The sequence below is a fragment of the Haliotis cracherodii genome, unplaced genomic scaffold (genome assembly GCF_022045235.1).
Source record: "Haliotis cracherodii isolate W230 unplaced genomic scaffold, xgHalCrac1.p SCAF_1, whole genome shotgun sequence".
NCBI lineage: Eukaryota > Metazoa > Mollusca > Gastropoda > Lepetellida > Haliotidae > Haliotis > Haliotis cracherodii.
This window is the reverse complement of record NW_027266264.1, coordinates 37,761,716-37,785,535: the sequence shown is the minus strand read 5'-3', so window position 1 is coordinate 37,785,535 and position 23,820 is coordinate 37,761,716. Positions and strand designations below refer to the sequence as shown.

At 36.2% G+C, this 23,820-nt stretch overlaps 1 protein-coding gene across 4 annotated transcripts in view; it reads right to left on the bottom strand.

The window, feature by feature from the left end:
• Nucleotides 1-20,596, bottom strand: part of LOC139477400 (protein lingerer-like) — a 42,874-nt gene extending 22,278 nt beyond the window's left edge. For all 4 annotated transcript variants that reach the window (XM_071259981.1, XM_071259966.1, XM_071259974.1 and 1 more), the window contains exons 1-7: nt 20,513-20,596; nt 17,779-17,930; nt 12,629-12,703; nt 10,814-10,930; nt 9,775-10,225; nt 2,693-2,729; nt 2,252-2,370 (exon numbers count right to left, since the gene is read on the bottom strand). In XM_071259981.1, the coding sequence (XP_071116082.1) occupies nt 2,252-2,370; nt 2,693-2,729; nt 9,775-10,225; nt 10,814-10,930; nt 12,629-12,703; nt 17,779-17,895 (916 nt within the window). In that variant the 5' untranslated portion in view covers nt 17,896-17,930; nt 20,513-20,596. The remainder of the gene's footprint in view (nt 1-2,251; nt 2,371-2,692; nt 2,730-9,774; nt 10,226-10,813; nt 10,931-12,628; nt 12,704-17,778; nt 17,931-20,512) is intronic.
• Between the last annotated feature and the right edge of the window lie 3,224 nt (nt 20,597-23,820).

Genomic DNA, 23,820 nt, shown 5'->3' with positions numbered 1-23,820 from the left:
AGCATTTTGACCGTCAGGCATCTTGAGTAAACGAAAGTGTGCACTGTATGTATACTATTTATTCATCTCAAATAACATTTGAGGGCAAAGGTGTCAGTTACTTAATCCAGTTAGTCACTTGCCATGAATTTTTTATTGCCATATTGATAAGCTAATCGGCGACACATGCAGAAGCTCAGGGTTTAACAGTTAGTTATATACAAACATTGACAAAATATCCATGATTTTGTTATAAACATGATCATTCTATCTATCAAATTAATACGATAAAATATACAGCAAATGGATGGGACCAAAGAAACAGTTTGTTATATCGGTCAGTTCATTACAACTGAAGTCTACTGTATATTCAATAGGGTGCACAGTATTACGGTAATAACCACTAAATTTCTGCATTAGTGACGTTTTGTTGTCGATGATTTGTCCACAAAAATGGAACTACAGAAGTGGATGAGAAACTCCTAAACCATGATGTAGTAACTCCAGTTTGAGTATCGTATAAGGAACTACATTGAAAAAATTCTAAATGCAATAACTAGAAGTTGTTATCCAGAATGTTATGTTTTCTTATTTACTCACCAACCACTAGAATGACAATCAAAAATATAACAAGAGTTTGCCACTAACGTGGCTATATCCCCAGCCCCTGTTGCAGAATTTATGACATAATTAAATCTAAACAAAGCCTAACTTTTTTTAACTGAGGTGGAACTTGTCATGGAAATTATAAAAAAAGGAGAGTTTGGAACCTTAGTCCATCTTGTTGCCAAGGAAACGTAAAAAATAAAAAATAAAAATTTCTAAATAGCAAAAGGCACCAGTTCAGCATGTACTTGACAGACCTGCAAAGTTTGATGAAAAAATATTGAACGTTTCTGACTTATGCTCCGGAAACGAAACGTGACGGACGGACGGAGGGACGGACGGACGGACGGACAGAGCCCGTTCCTTTGTTGGGCGGGGGATAAAAAGAAGAAAAAATTACCAGTCGAATTGAAATTATGAAATTCAGAAACTAACTGATTCCTGCTATCGAAAAAGCAAAACTATTTGCGACCTGCTTCCTGTAAATGTATCCATTTGGCAACTGTTGTGACAAAAGCAATATCCAACGAAATTGCGGACAATGAAGTTGTAAACAATGTGGGTTATTTGTATTCAGATCCACAACAAACACCAGTTGAAAGAACATGTGCGAAATATTGTGATATGTATCACAATACATGAATCATTATTGCAATAGATTCCAATGGGAAAGTCATGCGAATACCCATCACTAACTTTCAAAACATAATGTTAACTAGGAAAATATTTCTCAATTAATGTCACCCAAAAGACTGGAGACGTTTTTTATAGTCTACCAACTATTGATCAGGATGTACTATTTTCAGATAGATCAGGATGTACCATTTTCAGATAGATCAGGGTATGTGCATTGTACAGGGAGCTTGCTTGAGTCAAAAGGCAACAGAAAGTTTCATGATGTTATCAACTATTGAAAGGACAATCTTCTGTATCATTACCAAATTTGGAAAATTCTTCACAACATTTTGGATGACAACCAGTCAATGTCCTAGAAAATGGGGTGATAGAAATGCTGTTTAAGTTCACGTTACTATAGGAATTCTGCAGATACATCATCACTGCCTGTGGTGTATCAGACCTGAACAAAGTTAATCAAAAGTAAATGTTGGAAGCAACAATAAATGCCATTCTCAGTGACAGGGCTGTTGTTTGACTGCTGTCTGGCATAAATAATCCTGGTTTCGACATCATATCTGACTACTCGAAATTTGTCAATTACAAAAGAAAGCTCAATGATAATATTACACTTTGCATCGCCGGAGACGCATTTGCCGATTCAACCGCAAATTGTTAGAGATCAACATGACTCACCTACCAATTACCTTTTTTTTCAAATTAACAGTGCTAATTGACTTCTAGGTGTAAACAAACATTCCACACATGGTCATCCATGTTGAGATGTTTGACGAAAACTATTGTTACAGTAATCCTCTCAAGCCATCAATCTCTTTGTCAGTAAATAAGGCAGGAATATGGAGATAATTTGAGTACTTACAAGCCAGTTCAGAACACAACACTGATGACAAACAACATAATGCATTTTGTCACACTTTTGTCACAACCTCTAAATGCTTAATGACATCAAATATAAAGTTTATCAAAGTTCAAATACTGACTTCCAATATTCCAATACACAAATCTATAGTCATAAACAATCTGAACACACCTGCTGGTTCCTTGTCAGCATTCTCTGCAGTTTCATTAGTCCATGTATCAATCTGAGGTCCTTTATCAAACCTCTGTGGACGACCTTCTGGCTTAAATCCTCCACCACCACTTCCTCCCCTGCAATCATATTCTCTTAGACACACCCAAAAATAACAGCATTCTTCCTCATCATTACTCCCTGCAGCTCAAGGTAGTTTTAATCTATTTCTGAGGGACTAGCCATATTATATCAAGAACAAGATAAAATAGTCAATGAAAAAGTCCTGTTTGATCCATATAATTACATCTGTTTATCCTCTAAGCAGCAGTAGAAACTAACATTTCATGTGCACTAGTCCTTATGATAACGTATAGCAATCTCCTTAAAAATGGCAAACTCCCACTAACTGATAACAAGACAAGAGCTTGGCTGACAAATTGCAAGCAGTAAAATGCTCACCTTCCTCGGCCTCCTCTTCCTGCAAATCGGCTGTTACCTTAGGGAGGTAATTTAATAAAACAATTCTTAAAATTGCTCACAGTTTTCTAAGTTTCTTCATCAAACCATATGTGTACAGCACATACTGTATTCGACATAAGTGCCCAGGGCGCTCTCAGAGTTAGAAATAGGGGGCTCTTATTAGAATATTATTTTGGTGAAAAACAAGAGAGTTGAAAGATCGTAAATTTCGTTGTTCATGCTGACAGCCTGAAATGTTTATATACGACAGATATATTTTTTCCAGAATTTAATTTCCCATAATTAAGAATGCATATAACATACATATTATACACGAATAAATAAGTCTTGTGTACACTGATCAATTGGAAGGGGTGTTAATTGGGATTGTTCATTAGCCCATATTTTAGAAAATATGTCTGTGAGTGCTTATTAGCGCGGGGCGCTTATTACGTCGAATACGGTAATAAACATTTACGTTAAATGAACCCGGGAAGGCAAACATACACACTTGATATTAGTATTTAGTAATGGTGCATGATATTACCGGTATACTGCTAAATGGAGGTTCACTCTTTCCACATTATGTATTACAATATCACTGTTCAATGCTCAGTATATGGGGTGATTTCAAATTCCGATTTCTGTAATGTGTTTAATGTTATACACATTCCAAATACCCAGAGCTTGGATGAGTAAACATTATGTTGTATGAAAACGCTTCTGAATTCAAACTTTAGAATTATACAATCTACCGTGATGGAAATCCCAATACAGCCTTGTTGATTGTAAAATATTGTGATTAGTCATTTATTCCACTTTCTAAGACCCCCATGTAGGAGCGAGTTAGTGCCTTGTTTCAGAGGATGACAACAGAGCAACAATCTGTCATGTGAATGCAAGGGGTAAAAAAGGGCCAAATCAGCCAAGTACCACATTGTAACCCATCTGACCCCCTTGTGTCTCACATAACATTCCACACACAACTCACTCAGCATAATATGATATGGTATAGGGATAACAAATACCAAGTTGAATCAAACCAACGCCTAGTTAAGTCAGTTAACGGGATTATTGTTTGTGATTATCTTCACTGCCCAAACATCTATGAGATTTACACCATATCTTATGATGAGACAGATCTATGATAAACTTGCCCATATACGAAGATCAATTTCACTTCATTGGAACAAGGGGTGTTTGATGCTGTAATAAACATCTGTATCATATCTGTATACAAAGCAAATAAAACAAGTGCAAAAGTGAGCGTGGCTCACTAATACCCCTGACCCGCCTAGTGTCAGTAGTTATAAATTAAATAGCTAGGATAGGGTTAGGGTTTGAAAAAATTCATTAAAAAATGGAAAATTAATAAAAACAATTTTTTTCTTTTGACTGAACCCCTCCATATGACACAGATTATATGTACTAAGTTTGAGATGAATCCCCTGAATAGTTTAAAGCTCTGCACGCTAACGTCGAACCCATTCGACAGAGGTGTCCATCACCCTGCATCTGATGTCGAACCCATTCGACAGGCAAATAGTATAACAACACCCCAAAATAAAACTCGCCATATCTCTTTACCAAGAAGGCTTTGCGTAACATTTAAATTACGTATGACATGCATAAATGCTCAGCTTGCTCATTATCAAAACGTTCAGTCATTTATTTACCTCAAATAGAAAATATCGCGAGTTAAAAAAGTTTCGGCCCAACTTCTCAGCACACAACTACCAGAAACGGCCATTGTTGACTTTTGGCACTTCAGGTTGAGCGGCATGCAGTCCGATATTTTCTTTATAATTTCATCATTTTTCCTATTCGATCATAATTTTTTGTTTGCTGACGAAAGGAAAACACTTATGTTCCTTTATTTCTATTATTAGCAACTTTCGGTGTAACTAATTGTAAACAAAAATAATCTGAATCGTAACATCATCGATTGGATGGAACTTGTACGATCATGGCAACGGCGGTAAACAAACAACTCCACATGCATAGTTATCCCGTGAGACTATTACAATCATTTTGTTACATCTAACTTAATTTTCTAGAATTATTGACACGTATGTATAAATCTTTGTAAAAAGAATTTCATTTTTAAAGAGTTTGCAAATGATTTCGTTTGATTAACTTTCCGACACATTGACAAGCCGACAAACGTCAGTGATACGTTTGGGCGTGGCCTAACTCACGATTTGTTGAGTTGAACAAAGTCAACAAACACTGCGAAAAATGACAAATATTTGATGATACGCAAAATCTGAACTGATATACATTCTAGGTAAACCATTCAATAGCAAAATAATGCATTTTACGAGAAATAACAATTTTAGCTATCATTTCTGAAACCGGCAGCACGTACCACATGTGACACATGGAAGCAAAATATGCAAACGTTGGTAAGCTATCATAAAGAAATTCCGAAATAGATTCAAATTCAAAAGAAAATACATAATTTACTATTTTTCGTCAACTATTTACTATTTATTGATCTGGAGAGCAGTCTTCACTCCTATTTGTTTCATATTTCTTCGTGATTGTCGCCATGAAATGTGTAATGATTTTAATTTTAAAATATTTTCTAAAAACGAACGCAACGGAGAGCAATACAATGTATTGATATGCCATAATAATAACATAATATTGTTATTGGTCTAACATTACAAAAAGAACAATTTAAGTATTAAAGATGTTGTTGAAAACTTTCTGAGAACCTCCCGTCCTCTGAACCGATAAAATTTTGGTACAGAACGAGGTAGTGTAAATATATATAGATTCTAGGCTCCTATATATGTGATTTTGTACCCAAAACAAATTAAATTGTACCCAAAATACTTTGTGAATTTGTACCTAAGAAAATAAGACAATAGATCTATAATTATATTTATGATTTCATGTAGATGAACAGAACAAATAATAAAATATTTCATCATGTTCCAAATATGATTATGACTGTGATCCTTGAAATTGATTGTTTAGTTTTGAGAGAAAATTGACGTCTTGTCACTGAAGGAGAGGCCAGTTAAGTTGGTTAAACCGAAATTAGAATGAATTGTTTTGATAGGAAAGTGATATTATGTTAAGTTTAAGACACCAAATTAATGTATATCTTTGAAATAATTCTAGGTAGATCTACAAAATCACATACCCATTTGGGTAACAAATTACTAGAAATTTTGGGTACAAAAGTCACCACTGTACATTTCAACAGATTTTCGTGAATCAATGGGATAAAAAAATTTCGTCTGAATGATTCCTTTTCTCATTTTTTAAGACAAGAATTTGTTTTACATAACAAAACAGGCAGATCTACACGGATCACGTTTAGTCCTAAAAATGTGAAAAATATGGACACCTCAGAAATGAGGGCTTTGAAAGTTATAATTCTACCTAACTAGTCACATGGTTTGACTTCTATCTAGGTCTATCTAAGAAAAGTCCTTATGAAAATCTTTTTTTATTTTTTTTATAATACTGACATTTCTGGCACTTTGACAAAGAGTATTCAAGGAAAGACATATGTTTTTGAATGAAAATATGACTTTCCTTTATAATTCTTTTTTCATGATGACAGGGGAACTTTAATACACACCAGCTGAGGAAGTTGTGATACTGTGATTGCATACACAGAAAAAACAGGTTGGAAGCAGTACCTGTATGTATAAAATATACCACATAAGGTGAACAAAAGTAATGGATTGGCTGACTGGAAAAAATACATCTGGCAAGGGTAAACATGTACACAGGCATGTTTCTTTTCATTCCAACCAGAAGACTGAAATAGCATTTTCTAAGAAACCTATGGCAAACTTACCAGCTCATGTGGCACCATGGTTCTTGTGATTAAACAAACAAAAATGTCATGTACTGTTACAAGTACTGTTAAATTAAATTATATTTCAGAATTGTTTTATTTGGAAACAAACCACATAATGCACAAGATTAATGTCCGTATGAGTTTAGTATGTATATGTTAAGGATCTGATTTATTCATTATTCATGGAATACTAAAATTAAAATGATGACATCAGAGAGTTACTTATTCACATAGTTGATTTTCAGAGTGCAAGATGAAAATTGTTGAATAAATATGTTTAAACTAAAGATAATAATTGAAGTTTGATCAGTTACACTGTGCTGATGCAAAGACTAATATTTACTGTCCCCACACACCATCATTGTGGGAAAAATAACTATTAAATATAACTTAAAATTTTAAAACCTGTAAACAGCTATAAATAATTAAACAATTACAAATCTATCATCAATACGCAATCATGGTGGTCTTCATATTTTTGGAATAAATTTAGAAATCCTTCGTGAAACTGTTCTAAAATCATGCTAGAATCTATGAATGTATTCCCGAAAGGAAAACTATCCTAAATGTAATGTGGAACTAACACCGAAAATATATGTACGTAGCATTTTATTGCTTATATATACCCTATCATATTCAGCAACGCGGGGATGTTATTTTGAAACAAGTTTTGTCAAGCCCATTTTCGCTGTTGTTGAGGGTGAGCTTGCTGATCGACGATATCCATAGACGTATTACGTGGGATACACTTGTTGTAGTGAAACTTATCAGCGTGTACATCGCAGAAATATGAATCATGTCCCATTTATATTAACAACATTGAATGGCGATTCTTAAATATCAACAGAAGTTCAAATAAAAGATACCGAGAAACTTGCATGTGGCATGTTGATTTATCGTCTACCGTTTCCGGGTCACGGGAGCATGCAAGGTCAAACGGATTATTAATACGCGAATTATATCGTCAAAGTCACATTTTTATTTCATGTTAGTGGTGATTACTGATAGTGTATCGACTTATATTTTTGCTGTATGTGATGGGCGAACTATTTCAAAATTTACTGTAATTGTTTTGTTTCGAAAGCTTATCAGCAGACAGTATATACCGGGTACCCCTGTCTGTGACATCACATCCCGTGACCTTTGCACTTATTGAAATAGTGCTGTCAGAATTCATGATCTTTATTTTCATTTTTCTCTCTTCATATTTATTGGAATATGACGAATAAAACTTTCTTCGATTGAGAAGATCGTCAACTTTCACCAAGTTATATTTATAAAGGCAATGTAAACTTTGTTGATTTTAAAATAGCAATAAGTTATGCGGAGGTCAGGCGAAGCGCGCCATGTTTGATTTTAGGACATCTGCTAGCATCATGACATGGGTTGTTTATTTTTGTATATCGTAAATATTCAACCAAAACGCTTGAAATTAGGATAAGTGAATATTTATAAGTCATTAATTGTTTCCTGCAAATTTTATAACATGACACGTCAGATTGACCTCGAAAATTAAGTTATTTTTCTGTTTAACGTTTAGATAATAAATTCACTGAAATGGTTCATAATATACCATCGCGCTAAAATATGCCGACTATAAAACTCGAATTTTTACTCAATTAAACTTAAGATATCGGAGATATGATCATTGAAATCAATTTGCACAAATGTTACGATATTAAAAGGTTCCTAGCATGAAATGCAAACCACCTTCAATAACGCAATTCAGGTAGTTCAAGAAAATTTACAAATTTTGTGTTTGGTTTGTTCATAACCTTGGTATGATTGAAAACACAGGGATATTTTTATATAGAATTGTGTAGTTTTCTATCAGGAGTAAATGTGCAAAATATTTCTTCAATTGACCCTTGTTTAATGAGGCACCGACTGTTTGAAATCACCCACCCTCTTTAGAGCGCCTTATGCTAAAATTAATGAAAATGATTCAGCAGGCTAAAGGTTAAGAAATCGCACGGACAAAGTTTTTGGGCGGACAGACGGACAGAACCTTGGTATAACTATGTACCCCTGACAAAATGTTGGGGGTATAAAAATACCAATGGAGCACCTTTGGAATTCACTACCACAAATTCTTGTAAGGATGATCTCTGGCATAGCGGAAGACAAGAAACCAGTTATTGTGAAAATCAAACCATCGGATTGTTAGCCCCAATAACATGAATAAGCTAACTGACTGAGCTACAGACAAACAGTTAAACTTTGTGAAATTTTCCAAGTCATGCCTGAACGGTTATATAATGAAATGACAAACACTTACGAAGGTTATGGATAGCCTTGGTCTTCGGACTAGTCTACAGTGATTTATCTTGGATTTCTAACAAGCGCCCTTGGCAGGCAAATGGAGGGAGGGAGAGGAGATAATTATTTTGTTCAAAATTTGGATGTCTTTTTAAATTCTTTTTTCTGACAGTTGTAGTTTTCTATGCAATGAAAACACTAATATAAGTAAAAAAAAGCATACACCATTACTGCCCCTGTATCAATGACAAGTCACCTCTAAAAATTGGCAGCATTAGTTGAACCTTATGTGCAAGGAAATGTTGGTTTCCAATTTGGGAATGCTTACTAAAATTTGTTGCTGACTTGCAGTGGTAGAAACTAACAGTTTTAGTCCACTAGTCCTTATAATAACACATATCAAAACCCTTTAAAAGGGCAAATTTCTACTAGTCTAACTCTTTATTATACCTTATCTATTAGGCAGTTTGGCCTGGGACTAAAGGACCGGTGCCAATTTCTAACACTGCTGTACACCCCCTTAGAGACCCTGCACAGCTTTTGCCCACAGCTGTGATCACAAACCTAATCCAATTATTGCGAAAGATGTCCCACGAAAGATAGTGTACACACCATATTTAGTAATGATATTGATCACAAGATGAGTGACCACCGACAGCAACTTATGCACACTTGGTGACCCCAGGCAACACTTTTACAATGCTGACATTCCTGGACATTGTTTCGTTAATTCTTACAATAAAATTTCACAATTTATGTCATAGGGTAATGTAACATGTTTGTAAACTTTGCGGTGCTAATTCTAAAGGTAGGCCAAATCAGTGGAACATAGTTTTAGTAATGATGACACACAATCAGACATTAAATAGCAGACAGTAGTACATCAGTGGTGGTCAACTCAGAAAGTACCATCAACACTTAGTCACTACATCCATAGAATCAAACGAAATTGTACAATTTTTATGGATCATGTTATCACTTGAAAAGCAGGAAGTTGTACCTCTACCCCTGCCTCGTCCTCTGTCCCCACTTCGCTCACGCCCAAATCCACCAAAACCATTTTCTTTGTCCCGGAAGCCATCTTGATCCCGGTAGCTATCATGATCTTTAAACCCATCTCCATCTTGGTAGTTGCCCTTTCCTCCTCTGTCACCAAATCCATCTCTGTGCCTGAATCCTTCATTATCTCCATCTGCATTTCTTTCACCATACTGATTGTTCCTGTCTCTCCCACGACCACGAGCCAGACGTGGAGGGGGACCTCCATTACGACGTCCACGTCTAGGAGGGCCATCATGTCTGTTGTCCGGTCGGTCATCATCACGACTACGATCTCTTTTGCTGTCCGATTTGTCTGACACATGGTTTGATACTGGTTCTGTTTTCGGAATGGGAACTGATGCATTATTTGTTCGTTTCTTCTTTTTGCTTTGCTCAACTTTCCATTCTCCCTACAAAAGAGTATGGTTTTATGATACTTTAAGATTTATGACAAAAATTTAACGAAGGGAATAGAATTTTAACAGAGAAAAAAACAATTCTACTATCTTCAGCAATATTCAAGCTATATAATATCTGCTGCCCGTAAAGCAACCAACGAGCATGGGCCTGCCAAAACAATGATAATTACACACCAACCAAAAAACTTGCATTCTTCACACAAATCTACAACAATCAAAGCACTAAGACAAGTTGCTGTGACTTAGTTGAATAGGGCCTGGATTATTATCAATAAAGTCACGAAAGTTGCTTGAAATTCTCTCTCAGCATTGACTTTCCTTATTATGAGTACAAAAAGAAACACAATTTTACTGGACTATGGGCTTTGAACTAGTGGCTGAAGTCACTCTTTTGATAAAATATCCTTATCAGTAGTTGGAAAAATAATATAACAATACATATTTCAGAAATTAATTTTGTTGTTCAAAAAGTTTTCTTAGTATATAGCCATTTGTAAAAGCAGTCTATCTGAAGTTTTAACACAGGACTCAAGGCTCACAGTTTGATCTTAAATCTGAACACAACAGTTTCTGTACTACCTGAGGCTCATCATCCTGTTCTTCCAGCAGCATGAGAGCAGCTCTTTCCAGATCATTCTCACAGTCATGCAGGGCCACTGCCACAGTGTCCTCAGACTTACCAGTCATCTCCATCAACTAAACAAACAAAACAGCATTTAATTGTTGGTTGGTGGGTTTGTTGTTTAACGCCGCACTCAGCAATATTCCAGCTATATGACAGCGGTCTGTAAAGAATCGAGTCTGGAGCAGACAATCCAGTGATTGATATCATGAGCATCGATCCACTCAATTGAGATCGATGACATGCATCAACCAAGTCAGCAAGCCTGACCACCCGATCCCGTTAGTCGTCTTTTACGACAAGCATAGTCACCTTTTACAGCAAGCATGGGTTGCTGTAGACCTATTCTACCCCGGAATCTTCACGGGTCAAAACAGCATTTAATGTTTCAAAAGCGTGAAGCCACAAAATTTGGGGCTATTGAGGATTAATGAAATTGGTACAACAAACATTTTAACATATCAAAGTTTATAACAAAAGGAAGGTTCACAATGTAAGGACTCAAACAAAAATAGCACTACTTCACCTGGAAGTGTAATGAAAGCTTAAATGTCAGCCACTTAACAAAACCTGCTGTCAGTATTGAGAATTTCTGCATAAATACCAAGGTAAAACTAACACAACATCTAATGATTTGAACAAAATATATCATAAGCCTCATTTCAGAGAAGTATTTACTTTTGTAAAGGAAGCAGAAATCAAGCATTAAATTCCACAACAAACCAAATACCAAATTTCATTACATACTTTTCATTACAACTATGGCTTGCATTCTTGTTTTTTGCTTAATGCCGTACTCAGCAATATTACTGCAATATGAAGGCTGTCTATAAATAATCAGTGTGATATCATGAGCATAGATCCATGCAACTGGGATACAATAATGCGCATCAACAAAAGTCAGGGAGTCTGACCACCCAATCCTGTAAGTCGCCTCCTACGACAAGGATAGTCACCTTTTATGGCGAGCATGGGTTGCTGAAGACCTATTCTACTCCGGATCTTCAAATATTGCCTGGAGTGAGGGAGTATGGTTTTACGCCTCTTTTAGCAATATTCCAGCAATATCACGGTGGGGAACACCAGGAATGGGCTTCACACACTGTACCCATGTCGGGAATCAAACCTGGGCCTCCCCCTGACAAGCGAACACTTTAACCACTAGGCTACCCAACCGGCCCAAATTTGGCATAGAAGGGAAAGTGAGTGAGTGAGTGAGTGAGTATGGTTTTACGCCGCTTTTAGCAATTTTCCAGCAATATCACGGCGGGGGACACCAGAAATGGGATTCACACATTGTACCCATGTCGGGAATCGAACCCGGGTCTTTGGCGTGACGAGCGAACGCTTTAACCACTAGGCTACCCGACCGCCCCTAGAAGGGAAAGGGACATACTGAAATTCAGATTTAAACTTCTTGAACAAATTCAGATGTCATATAACAAGAATTTGAAGCTTAGGATTGCATGGTCAAAATGCAAGGTTAATTGACAGTTACAATTCGAAATATTCCAAAATGAAACAAACACTGAGCCCCACTACCAAACCACACATCTACCAAATCTGAACAATGAATTCCTACAGGCATATTATTAGATTTTCAACAGAACGAATATAACAGTACATAAATTGGCATCCTGTTGCAACATTTTCTTACAATAACACTCTGGTGTCAACAAGAAACATTAAGCATTATTTTGTTCATTAATGAAGGAATTTGAATAATGGCTCGCATCTCTCAAATGATAAACTGTCACTAACAGAATACAAACCTGGCTTATGGCGGCCAAGTCTGCATCATCCTGTCCAGAAGTGATCTGTGCTATTCTCATTTGCTCCTCAGTGGGCTGCAACAATTTCAAAGACTGGTAATGCAAGTGAAGTAAAAATTTGATTATAGTACTGCTTTTCTCGATTTAGACCTCTTTCTACTTCGTTACAACAATATAATCAATTAGATATTCAGGGTTTTACATGATGCAAAAATGTTCATCCAGTACACAAATGTATGGAATGTATACAGAAAAAAATGGGAGGACAAAGTCATCAAATTAAATCAAAATATTACACAATAGTAAATACTTGTGAATATATATATATGAAACTCAAAAACATTTTTAAAATCCCAAACTCATAAAAAGTAGACCTATCCATGCGCCCAAGTTTGGTAAAGAAATGTAATGTTTCAAGATCTGCTCCGGAAACGAGAACTACCATCATTTCCAGCTTAAGTCAGAGTTGTTGTCAAGGTAACCCGAAAAATAATCCCAAATTTATCAAAAGGCATCAGTTCACCATTTGGCCCATTAATGTACATGTTTGTGTAAGAAACACTGTACTGTTTTCAAGATATGCTCTGAAAAAGGGGCACCATTTCCAGCCAAAGCCAAAGATGTTGTCATGGAAACCTGAAAATACTTTTTTCAAACATCCCAAATTTGGCCCATTAATGTACATGTTTGTGTAAGAAACATTGTACTGTTTTCAAGATATGCACTGAAAAAGGGGCACCATTTCCAGTCAAAGCCAAAGATGTTGCCATGGAAACCTGAGAATACCTTTTTCAAATATCCCAAATTATCAAGAGGCACCAGTTCAGCACTACATCTATCGAAGAACCAGGTTTGGTGAAGCAATATTTGACTGTTTTCGAGATCTGCTTGGGAAACAGATACTACCACAAGTCAAAGATGTTGCCATGGAAATCTGTAAATTTATTTTTTTTCAAATCCAAAACTAACAAAAGACACTAGTTCACCACTACATCTATCTATGTTCCAAGTTTGGTACCATTGTACGCACGGACAGACACACGGACAGCGTCCATTTTAATACCCCTGCAAAAACGTGTTGTGGGGGAAACAAATGCATTGCATCCCAAGGGACTCATAATAATAATCATAGTACCAATTCTTGACAATAACCATGAACTGACAAAGGTCTTTTTATTAAAGTATTTATCAAATCCTACAGTACAGTACACTCTACCATTTCAATACTTAACAGGACCATCATATTTCCTGTAAGAGCCTTAGAAATTCATTACAGGGTCCCCTTGACCCTAGCTTTGCAGGTGTAGGTGAAACGCTACAGTATAATACTTCATTTGAAGAATAGGAGGTTACTATGGTAACAGAAATGCCTCCAATGCACACAAGGACAGATATAAATGCCACAAAAATTGATTCATATGGGCATAAAACTTTAGAATGGATGCAAATTATAGGAGATGCAAGAAGGAAGATTTGAATTTATTTAAACTAGTCAACTTCATATGTATGATGCATGTTAAATCATCTCAAATTGCTACTCTGATAAGAAATACAAACAAAAGATTTAAAGTTCCTTCAAGCAGGCCATTTGGCACTAAAAGTGTATCCTAAATGTGAACATGGTGAAGTGACAAATATACAGATATAAATTGTGATCCACCACTTCTCTTGGAAGGCAAAAAATTCATGGCTCAACCAACACTTTAACTTTAGTGAAAGATTATTGATATTACAAACGAAATGTAATGGTCTGGCTTTGTAATGTCCGCAGATTTGACAAGGAGCGGTTCAGGGTTTTACACAGCCTTCTAAACATGGGAGTCATGATGACATGCCACATATTTAAGGGGGTCCTTTTTCTAAATTTGGGAGTCATTTTAAGTTTCTATCTTATAAAAGTTACTTCAGACTCATTTAATTCTTATTATATTCTAAACACAGAAAACAGCTGGCGGAGTAGCTGTCAGTAAGTTTAAACAAGAGTTATAAGATGGCAAATCATCTCATGCTTACTTTGAAGTCCAACATGATGAGAAAATTTCTATCATATCTGTCTGTCTGTATACAAGAGTAGTTATTGAGGTATCAACACAATACCATGGAATTGGGATTTGGAACTTTGTATTTCTATGTAAGGTACGCATCACTATCAACTAGAGTCAAAATCAAACTCATTACCATGGAAACAAAAAATAGGAATTCTAAACACCTCTAAGTAGGAAAAGGCACCATTTGACAACCTGGTCTTTGTTAGTGCAAAGTGTCATGAAAGAATACCTATTAGTTATATGGTCCCGACAAGCACACCACAAAGTCAATCTTGTTGCCATGGAAATAGGAAAAAAATTAATTCTCAAAATAGCAATAAACACTACTTCAGCCAAAATACATGTTCCAAGTTTGAATGAAAAATATTGAATAGTTTTTAGTTCTGCTCCAGAAACGAAACCTACCTATGTTTAAATAAAAGGAAACAGCGGAAAATCAAAGTTATAAAATTAAGAAATGGCAAAAGGTACCACTTCAGCCCCCGTTAATACATGTACCAAGGTTGGATGAAAAATATTTCACAGTTTTTGAGTTATGCTCAGAAACAAAATGCACAGTTGAGATGGTAGAGCTGGCGACGGATGGACGGACGATGACTTATCCCCTGTGTTATATAAAAAATTATTACGCCCATTGCTTAGAAGTAGGCTGGTTGTGATTTATGGGTTGTGCTTTTTCACCATTCACCATATATCTTGTAAGTTCCTTTGTCAAGTGTTATACATATCAATAAGGCAATTATGGTAACAGTTCAGACAACCCTGCATAGATCTTTTGGTAGAAATTCCAAATTAGCATGACGATTTCAGCACCCTGTTATTATGGGTATAAAGTTTCATGGATAATATCGGAAAGAATTATTGATATATGATCCAGAAATTAACACTACAACCCATCTGGTTTTTAAGTTAAACTAATGAAAGTAACCTGTATTTGGGTTTAGTCCAACTTGTTACCAAGAAAAACAGTAAAAAGGCACCAGTTCAGCATGTGTTTGATACATATGCAAAGTTTCATAATACAGTCAAGTCTCATTAATCCGACACATGTTAATTGACAATCGGCTTTATCCGACACTAATGATGGGAACCGATGAAATCAGTGCTATTTAGACCCCTTAATCCGACAATCTTGCACTCCAACACACCTAATTTGCAAAGATTTACCGAAATCACTCATAAATCTCTCTAATTCTTTAATTCGACACAGTGATCAGCGTACTGCATGGTCATCTCAGACATCTGTTGTCGGCTGGTAACTGCATATTAGAACAGCTGCAGAGATAAACTTGCTAAACAAACAATTAATGCTTTAAATATACAAATTAGGATTAATCACATGCTTTGATTACCTCTATCTCATCAACTCATTAACTCATTAAAATAAAATACAAGTTCTAGTAACTGCTGAGGACATCTCATTACAGGTCGCGTCAGAATGACCTTTCGCTAACTATGACCGACCAATGAAATAACTGACAGGAAGTTGACAGTGGCCACTAAAAAAGCTGCTTTCTTGAGCTATGCGGCACCAGTTTCAAACTAGTGACTTCCATTCCAGACTATGAAGTATTTTGAATCAGTCAAACAGTTGTTTTGTGTTAAGCTTGAGGGGTTGCATGATTAGAAAACATATTCCGCTAACAATGTAACATAACAATCTGAATATTTCATTTTCATTACGTGTTTGTATCTTTAAATATCATGTATTTGTACGATTTTCAATCACAAACGTTGATACTACTTTATTTTGCTTATCCGACATACTCTTTAATCATGTTAATCTGACATAATCATATGCAACCAACCATGTCAGACTAACAGAACAGTCAGGTTTGTTTCCAAAGAAACACAATACACATGCAAACTTTTGTAATAAAATATTGAACAGTTTCAAAGTTTTGCTATGGAAACAAAGTGATGGACGGAGAGCACCCATTCCTATATCCCCTCCCACGTTGTGGCAGCAGATAAAAACATAGGACCCCAAGACCACCTCCCCACAATTCCAAACACTGCAGTATGTTATCATAAATACTTCTGCTTACAACAGGTACACGCTTACCAGTGTGAAGAAAAGACTGCATGGACAACTGATAAACAAGTACAGACATTCTTGTCTATGATCAGGACATTTAAATTCTACATACCACTTGTCTGCTTACAACTTACCCACTGGATGACACTAATTTCCCTGGTTTTACTTTGACCGACAAAACTTGTGGTCCAAGGAACCCTTAATATTAATTTCATTGATCCTAACAGGAAATAAAAGGGTCCTGTGAGGTAATGAAATGACTTAATGTACTGTACTGAAAGATTTAAAAAATATTTTCAGCATTTGTGCATACAGGATACACATTTGTGTTGTAAAACCCTTAATTTCAAGCATTGCTGAATGATAAACCTGTTAACAATCAACAATTATCCACTGAGTTGGGCACCTCTTCCCCTAGTAATGGGATATGTTTTATTTACAAAATGTCTACAAAACGCTAACGTGGCAAAGTCATTAAAGATAAACAGTCCTCCTCGGGTTTGGTTGAAAATGTAAAACCGCAAACGAAGGAAAAGCCTAATATGCCAAAGTGGCGTAGGCTCAAGCTCAAGGTTAAACATTTTCAACCAAAACCAAGGAGTGTCTTATCCAATTTAAGAATCATCTCAATGCAAGAAATACCAGAATAAATAAGAAAACAGTGGAATACATACAGTGTGTCGCAGTAGAAAAGGAATTCAATCAGAGCAGGCACGAGAAATACCCTGTGCAGCATGCGCACAACTTAAGTCTTGACATGTAAAGCTGAACATATCATCACCTGCCCCAGTGGCTCAGTGGGAAAACAGTGGGTTACAAAACTCATGTGAGGTTGCAGGTTCATTTCACATCATGGAATTTTTATGAGAAAAGAAGTTGTGACTTTAAACCAATCAAAAATACATTATATTTATATCAAAGGGCCAGTTTATAAAACTTCACCTGTAAAATATAAATCCTCTGATCAGGTCTCACTTGAAAGTAGTACCTCTCACAAGGACACTGTGACATATGAAGATCACTACAACACAAGTGGCAGCAGGTTTATAAAGATCAAATCTTACCTGTACTTTGGAGGGTGGTCCATCTGATTTGGTCTGTGTCTGGTGTGCTGTGGCTTTAGATTTGTCCTTACTAGTCCTACTGGTGGCACGCGAGGTGCTCACTGCTGCACTCATCATATACAGTATGTACAATGTTTATGTACAAGAGGAATCTGAAAGAAAAGGATCCAGGTTATACTACAATACATGAATACTTTACATGCTGCAACTCAGCTGTAGGCCATTAAAGAAATAATTTCAAGTTGTCACCTCATTGGATATATGCAAAAGATTTGGGGCTCAAAGTTTGTACTTGTATCAAATAATCATACTACTATTTCTATAAAGCATAACTATACTTTCAGACGCAAAACCCTTGAGTAAAAAGTGAATAAGCAGAATTGTGATCTTTCGAAGGCTTTAAGTATACATCAATATCATTTAGGCTGCTCTTTCTAATCTATAATGAGCAGCTTTTCTTGTTTTTTTTTCATTTATTGTTACATATATTGTACCAATATATAATACATTCCAAAACCAGCTATTTACACTAAACTTGTAGCATAAACAAAACTATCACTAATATAAAGTGTTTTCATTTGCCAGTGACTTCAGCCACTAGTCCACAGACCAAGCCAAGAAATAAATTATTCTGTATCACCATCTTCATCTTAGGAAATTTCAATCTTCTGAAAACATTGCAAAAAAAAAAGTGTTTTGCACAGACTGTTTGATGCAGGCTCAATGATTGGAATGAATGTGGTTTTACACCGCATTTGGCAATATTCCAGTAATATCACCATGGGGTACACCAGAAATGTGGGGAATCCAATCTAAGTCTTCGGCATTACCAACGAGCGATTTGGATGGTCAGGCTCGCCAACATGGTTGATGCATGTCATCGCATCACAATTGTGGGGATCGATGCTCATGATTTCAATCACTGGATTGTCTGGCTCAGACTCTATTATTTACAGACCGCTGTCATATAGATGGAATATTGCTGATTGTGGTGTTTAACAACAAGCAAACACAACCAAACCTGAAAGCAGAATATGTGCATAAGCCCCTATGATTCTTGCAGATGCTACATTAAAGGGATCAATTGATAAAAATGTTTGAGTAGGATATTAATGTTAACCTTCTATAGTATACCCCTCTGGGAAGACCAACTTTCAGTTTCAGCTGTGACCTGGCTGACTTTTTAGAAAATGAAATGATTCATTTTGTTGAATAGTGTCATTTTACCTCCATTGTCTTTGATTATTGCTCCGGATCAAACAGTTTTATTTGCATAAGGAATCAATTGAGAGGAACAGTCATTAAAACACAAATCAAAGTGAAGTAATGTGGCTGAAGTCATCAATATTCCTACAATATCATGACCTGACATATCCTATTACAAGCAACTTGCCAACACTGTCACGGTGCTATTACATGCAATTACCCAAACTTCAGTAGTCTCGTGCAAGAAAAGATTACTGGGGTTCAATACTATCCTGGAATCCCCACATGGAAAAAAATAACCAATGTATTCAAAATTGTGGATTTTTCTCTTCCTAAAATTTAGTTTACAAAATTTTCTTTTTATCAACATGCACTGATTGAGCTGAAATTTAATCAAGACATATATCACACACAAATTTGTGCACACTAGAAAGTCTTTTTTACCCAATTAGATTGATATGTGACATTATAATGACAACATAATAGAATGGATATTTCAAATACACTAACACATTGAAAAATGATCTCACTTTTTTTCAATTGTGTGACATAATTAAGGTTATAGTAGATCTAGGCCTGTCACTGCCACAAGAATAATACTTCAAACATGCAATCAGAGACCATATACCCCTGTTTGGTCCCTGGTGCAATCAAGCTGAATATTAACACTAGACCAGAGTAACGAAACAATTCTGGAGTTCATATATCTTCTCACATTAAGATTGGCAACCATAAACAGAAACAAAAGTTTATCCCATCTGCTTTCCTTGTAGGCCTAGGGTAGACACAAAAACAACATTAATTTCCACCTCGATCAGCAAGACACACTAGTTTGGTCCATTAACCATATTCAGCTCTCTAATCGAATGGTAGGCGGGTCAGTGCGTGGAATGCTTGTGAAACAAGACGTTCGCTTTTCGGTTTTCACAAATCAGCTGACGAGCAGAGATTCAATTTGATATCCACGTGCACATTGATATTTCGGGGAAATCCCATCTACGCAGCACACATATTATAGCAAATCGACTAACTTCGATATCTATAATTGTTACGTACACTAAATATGATCTTCAATCATTTCGCCTGGTCCACAAAAATGTTATAGGAAATTCAATCGAACAAGGATTTTGACATTTCCTCCATGGATTGAGCTACCGTCAGCAGAAAATAGTTCCTTCAAAACACAGTGCGACAACTGTCATTGAGGTAGAGGGCACCAAGTAAATTGGATAATTTAAAAAATAACAATGGAAAAGACCACACTTATTAGCTTATAGCCCATCTTAACGTCCTTGAATGTATAAATATCCGTCGTCAGACAACAACAGTGATGCGTGCCACCATGTGACGCCATGCTGGATTTTTACACAAATTTCAATCACGCACAACCTCAAACATTGAACATATATCTCTCAAATAGTCGTCAAGATGTAATCTTTGTGCAATTAAGTTTCGTTAGAACCCATAAACATACACCAAGATGTGTTGTTTACCAAATGCAGGATATTTGAAAACACAGGAACTCTACCTGGAAATGCGCTCACAGAAAGAAGAGGGGTCACGTGACTCAAGCAGAATTCGCGCCGCCATATAATATTTGTCGGAGATGACGTCATTGTGGAATTCCCTTATATATGTTTGTTTTTCATCAAATAAGACAATCTTTTTATTCAAATAGACGATTAGAATGTTTTCCATACACCTGGTGATTGTACTTATTTACCTACATAGCGCGTATGAATCGGTTTATTATTCTTCACATTTTACGGAAATTGTCGATCCCAGGAAGTAGTTCCCTGTTTGGCCACGAGGGGCGCTATAACAGGTGCGCCTTTGTTCGTACATGCAAGATCGTCTGCTTGTTGCAACACATACTTTGTCATTCAGTAATTAAAACCACAATTTTGAAATAGCAGCTTTGCGTTAATGATCGCGGAATTAGAAAAAAATGATACTGTTGTTACAGGAGATTAAAAGTGAAACGTTTTAATGAATAAGGCGCTGCCTGGCAGTGCCTGCGCGTATGAACATTCTGAGCCATCTTACATAAATTTTTAAATAATTAACTCCTCAATGGCGGTGCTTATGAAACTGAAATTTATCAAAAAATTATTTTCGTACCTACTTTGTCCATAACATATATATTACATATCTTTTGGCACGGATAAGTTAATTATTCAAAACTGCTTCACATGCAATGTGCCGATAAATTAAACAACTTTGTAAGTCGCATATATTATATATACATGGTAAATGTTTATTCAATACTTATTTTGTTATGTTTGCTGTTGGTAGTTTAATTATTTCTTTGTCGTTTGTTTCTAGAATAAAATATCCTGTACAGTTTATATATAAAGTACAAAATCGCCCCAAAACCAAGGCATATTGTACCAGGAAACATTCAGTTGATTGACGCGCGTATCTTTGGTTTAAAAATTGAGCCAAGCCTACTGATTGAAAGTCGAGTTCACGGCGAGCTGCGATTAAAGCGTGTGTAAATCATGCAGCCCCATATACCGCCCAAGGGACCAACAGGGGCAGAAAACAGCAATAACCCACTAAACTCAGGGCTTGTAATGGTTCACATTTCTGATATACTTATGTTAATGTTATTAGTCCTATTGTATGTAGGAATATCGGAGTTAGGTTTTACCATAAGGTAGCTTTACACGTTTTCTAGATTGCTTTGTTCGTTCGCGTTGTTCCATTGGGCATTCATTTAGCATCCATACATGTGTTATGTAATTACACACACACGAGAGAGAGAGAGAGAGAGAGAAACGTGTTTATGTTATTACACACACACACGCGTGAGAGAGAGAGAGAGAGAGAGAGAGAGTACAAAGGTGTTCTCTATATATAGTTTACTCAACCGGTGTGACCAATGTCATATACCGTTACGCTATTTTGACGTGATATATATCACGAGCGACAGTTGTTTTGTTGCCATGACGACAAATGAGATTATATATATCGCCCGCTGAGACCGTGTTACTCACGTTGTTAAGAGACGAAACAGTTTGGGTGTCGATGACGATGGATATCAAACTATGAAGTATGGCAGCTGAACTATTTATCACTTTGTTTGTGTGAAGTATCTGTGCAGTAGCACGTCGTTAGCCCTGGTCCAGTTCGTCCTGAAACGCCACCTGTCTTGTTACAGATCAAATGCTTTTTATAAATAATCTGACCGTGAGGTTGAAATGTGCTGCTGAAACTGACGATAATGTATTGGATCATTTGAATGGTGTTGCTGTTGTTGATGTTGTTGTGTTAAACGCGAAGTCCATTGATCCTGTTTGTCCGTATTTTTTGCGAGACAATCCCTAGCTACATATAGATTCCATAATCAACATGCAAGTTTTTGTGTGGAATTTAAAAACAACAACACTACGTTTAGACAGTACGTGTCATTTTATAAGGGCTCCCTAGAAACACAATTCAGTGATAGTTCAGTGTCATTACTGCTTCTGACCACCTCATAGGCAGAGCGTCTGCCCGGAGAGTGGAAGGTCCGGGGTTCGATCCCCGATCGCGTCATACCAAAAGACGTTAAAAGATTGTACGTGTTGTTACCCTGTCTGGGGCTCGGCATTAAGGCGCTAAAACAAGGACTGGTCGGCTCGGACTTGGTATACTGTGTCTGAGTGAGGTATTCATGTTAAACTGCGGCATAGTATCTCAGTGTGCTAGCACTATAAATCGGCAACAGTCCGGACAAGCAGCCACACAAACACACACACGTACATGCACGTCTGTAGCGACCAGAACTGGGATACGACCAGAACTGGGATAAACACCGTAGAGAATTATATCTGTGGCATGCAACTATGTGTTTAATTGACAAACATTTAAAAAGAGCAAAATCATCTGCACTTCTTGTGTTTTGTATTTTTACTCCGTTCTGCAAAGTGCGCCAATGGCAATGCTACTGACTCGATGCCCGACATTTGCAGCTAAATATAGCAGCGTATAAAAGTGGTAATGCGGAACTAAAGCGGAATACAATTTCTTCTTTTTATGCATATTGCTCATGACAAAATGCAATTCCTATAAAAATGGTCGTGTTGCTTATTATCTGTAATTACTGCCCATTGCCATGTTTAATTTCTAACCATGATATCAGTCCCAAATGTATTATTTAATTGTCTATCATATCATAACCTTTGTGAGGTGGTGACATGTTTAAAAACAGAGTAAATTTTCTGTTAAATAGATATCTTGGCCACTTCTGAACACAGTGTTTCCTACAAAATAGCAAAAGCCAAATGAAAATAAAATTATTCTCTAATTTATGTATTTTAAAGTTGTTATGCCACTCATTGGTGGGGATACAAGCGTAATAATTCAAGTTCCTAGGATGTTTGTGTTATGCAATTTTGCAAGAGTTATGAGAGTTGGACATATTTCTTCTCATACACAGTAAAACAGCAGGTAAATGTCTAGGAATAAATACTCATGACATTGTACAATAGGCCATGATGTTCACAAAATATATGTGGGAGGGTATGTACATCAATATAATAATATTAATTATTTTGAATATAACTAAGTGTGTCATTAAACATCAAACAATGAATACTCAAAATGTCAGAGTTGAAAGGGGTACAGTTAAATTTGTACTGTTCAAGGGATTTCTGAGCAACAACACCTCACAGCCCTCTGGCAACTGATGTGTGTATTTTTGTTTGTATTCTCAAGTCCCAAAGTCATTTTTTGTAAATATTACTATCATTAGCATGTTAGATTTTAGTGGTAACAATTATTAAAAATCACTCCATTTGATTATTGTGTACATGATGATAAAAGCAACTATTTTCTTATATTAATGGTGGA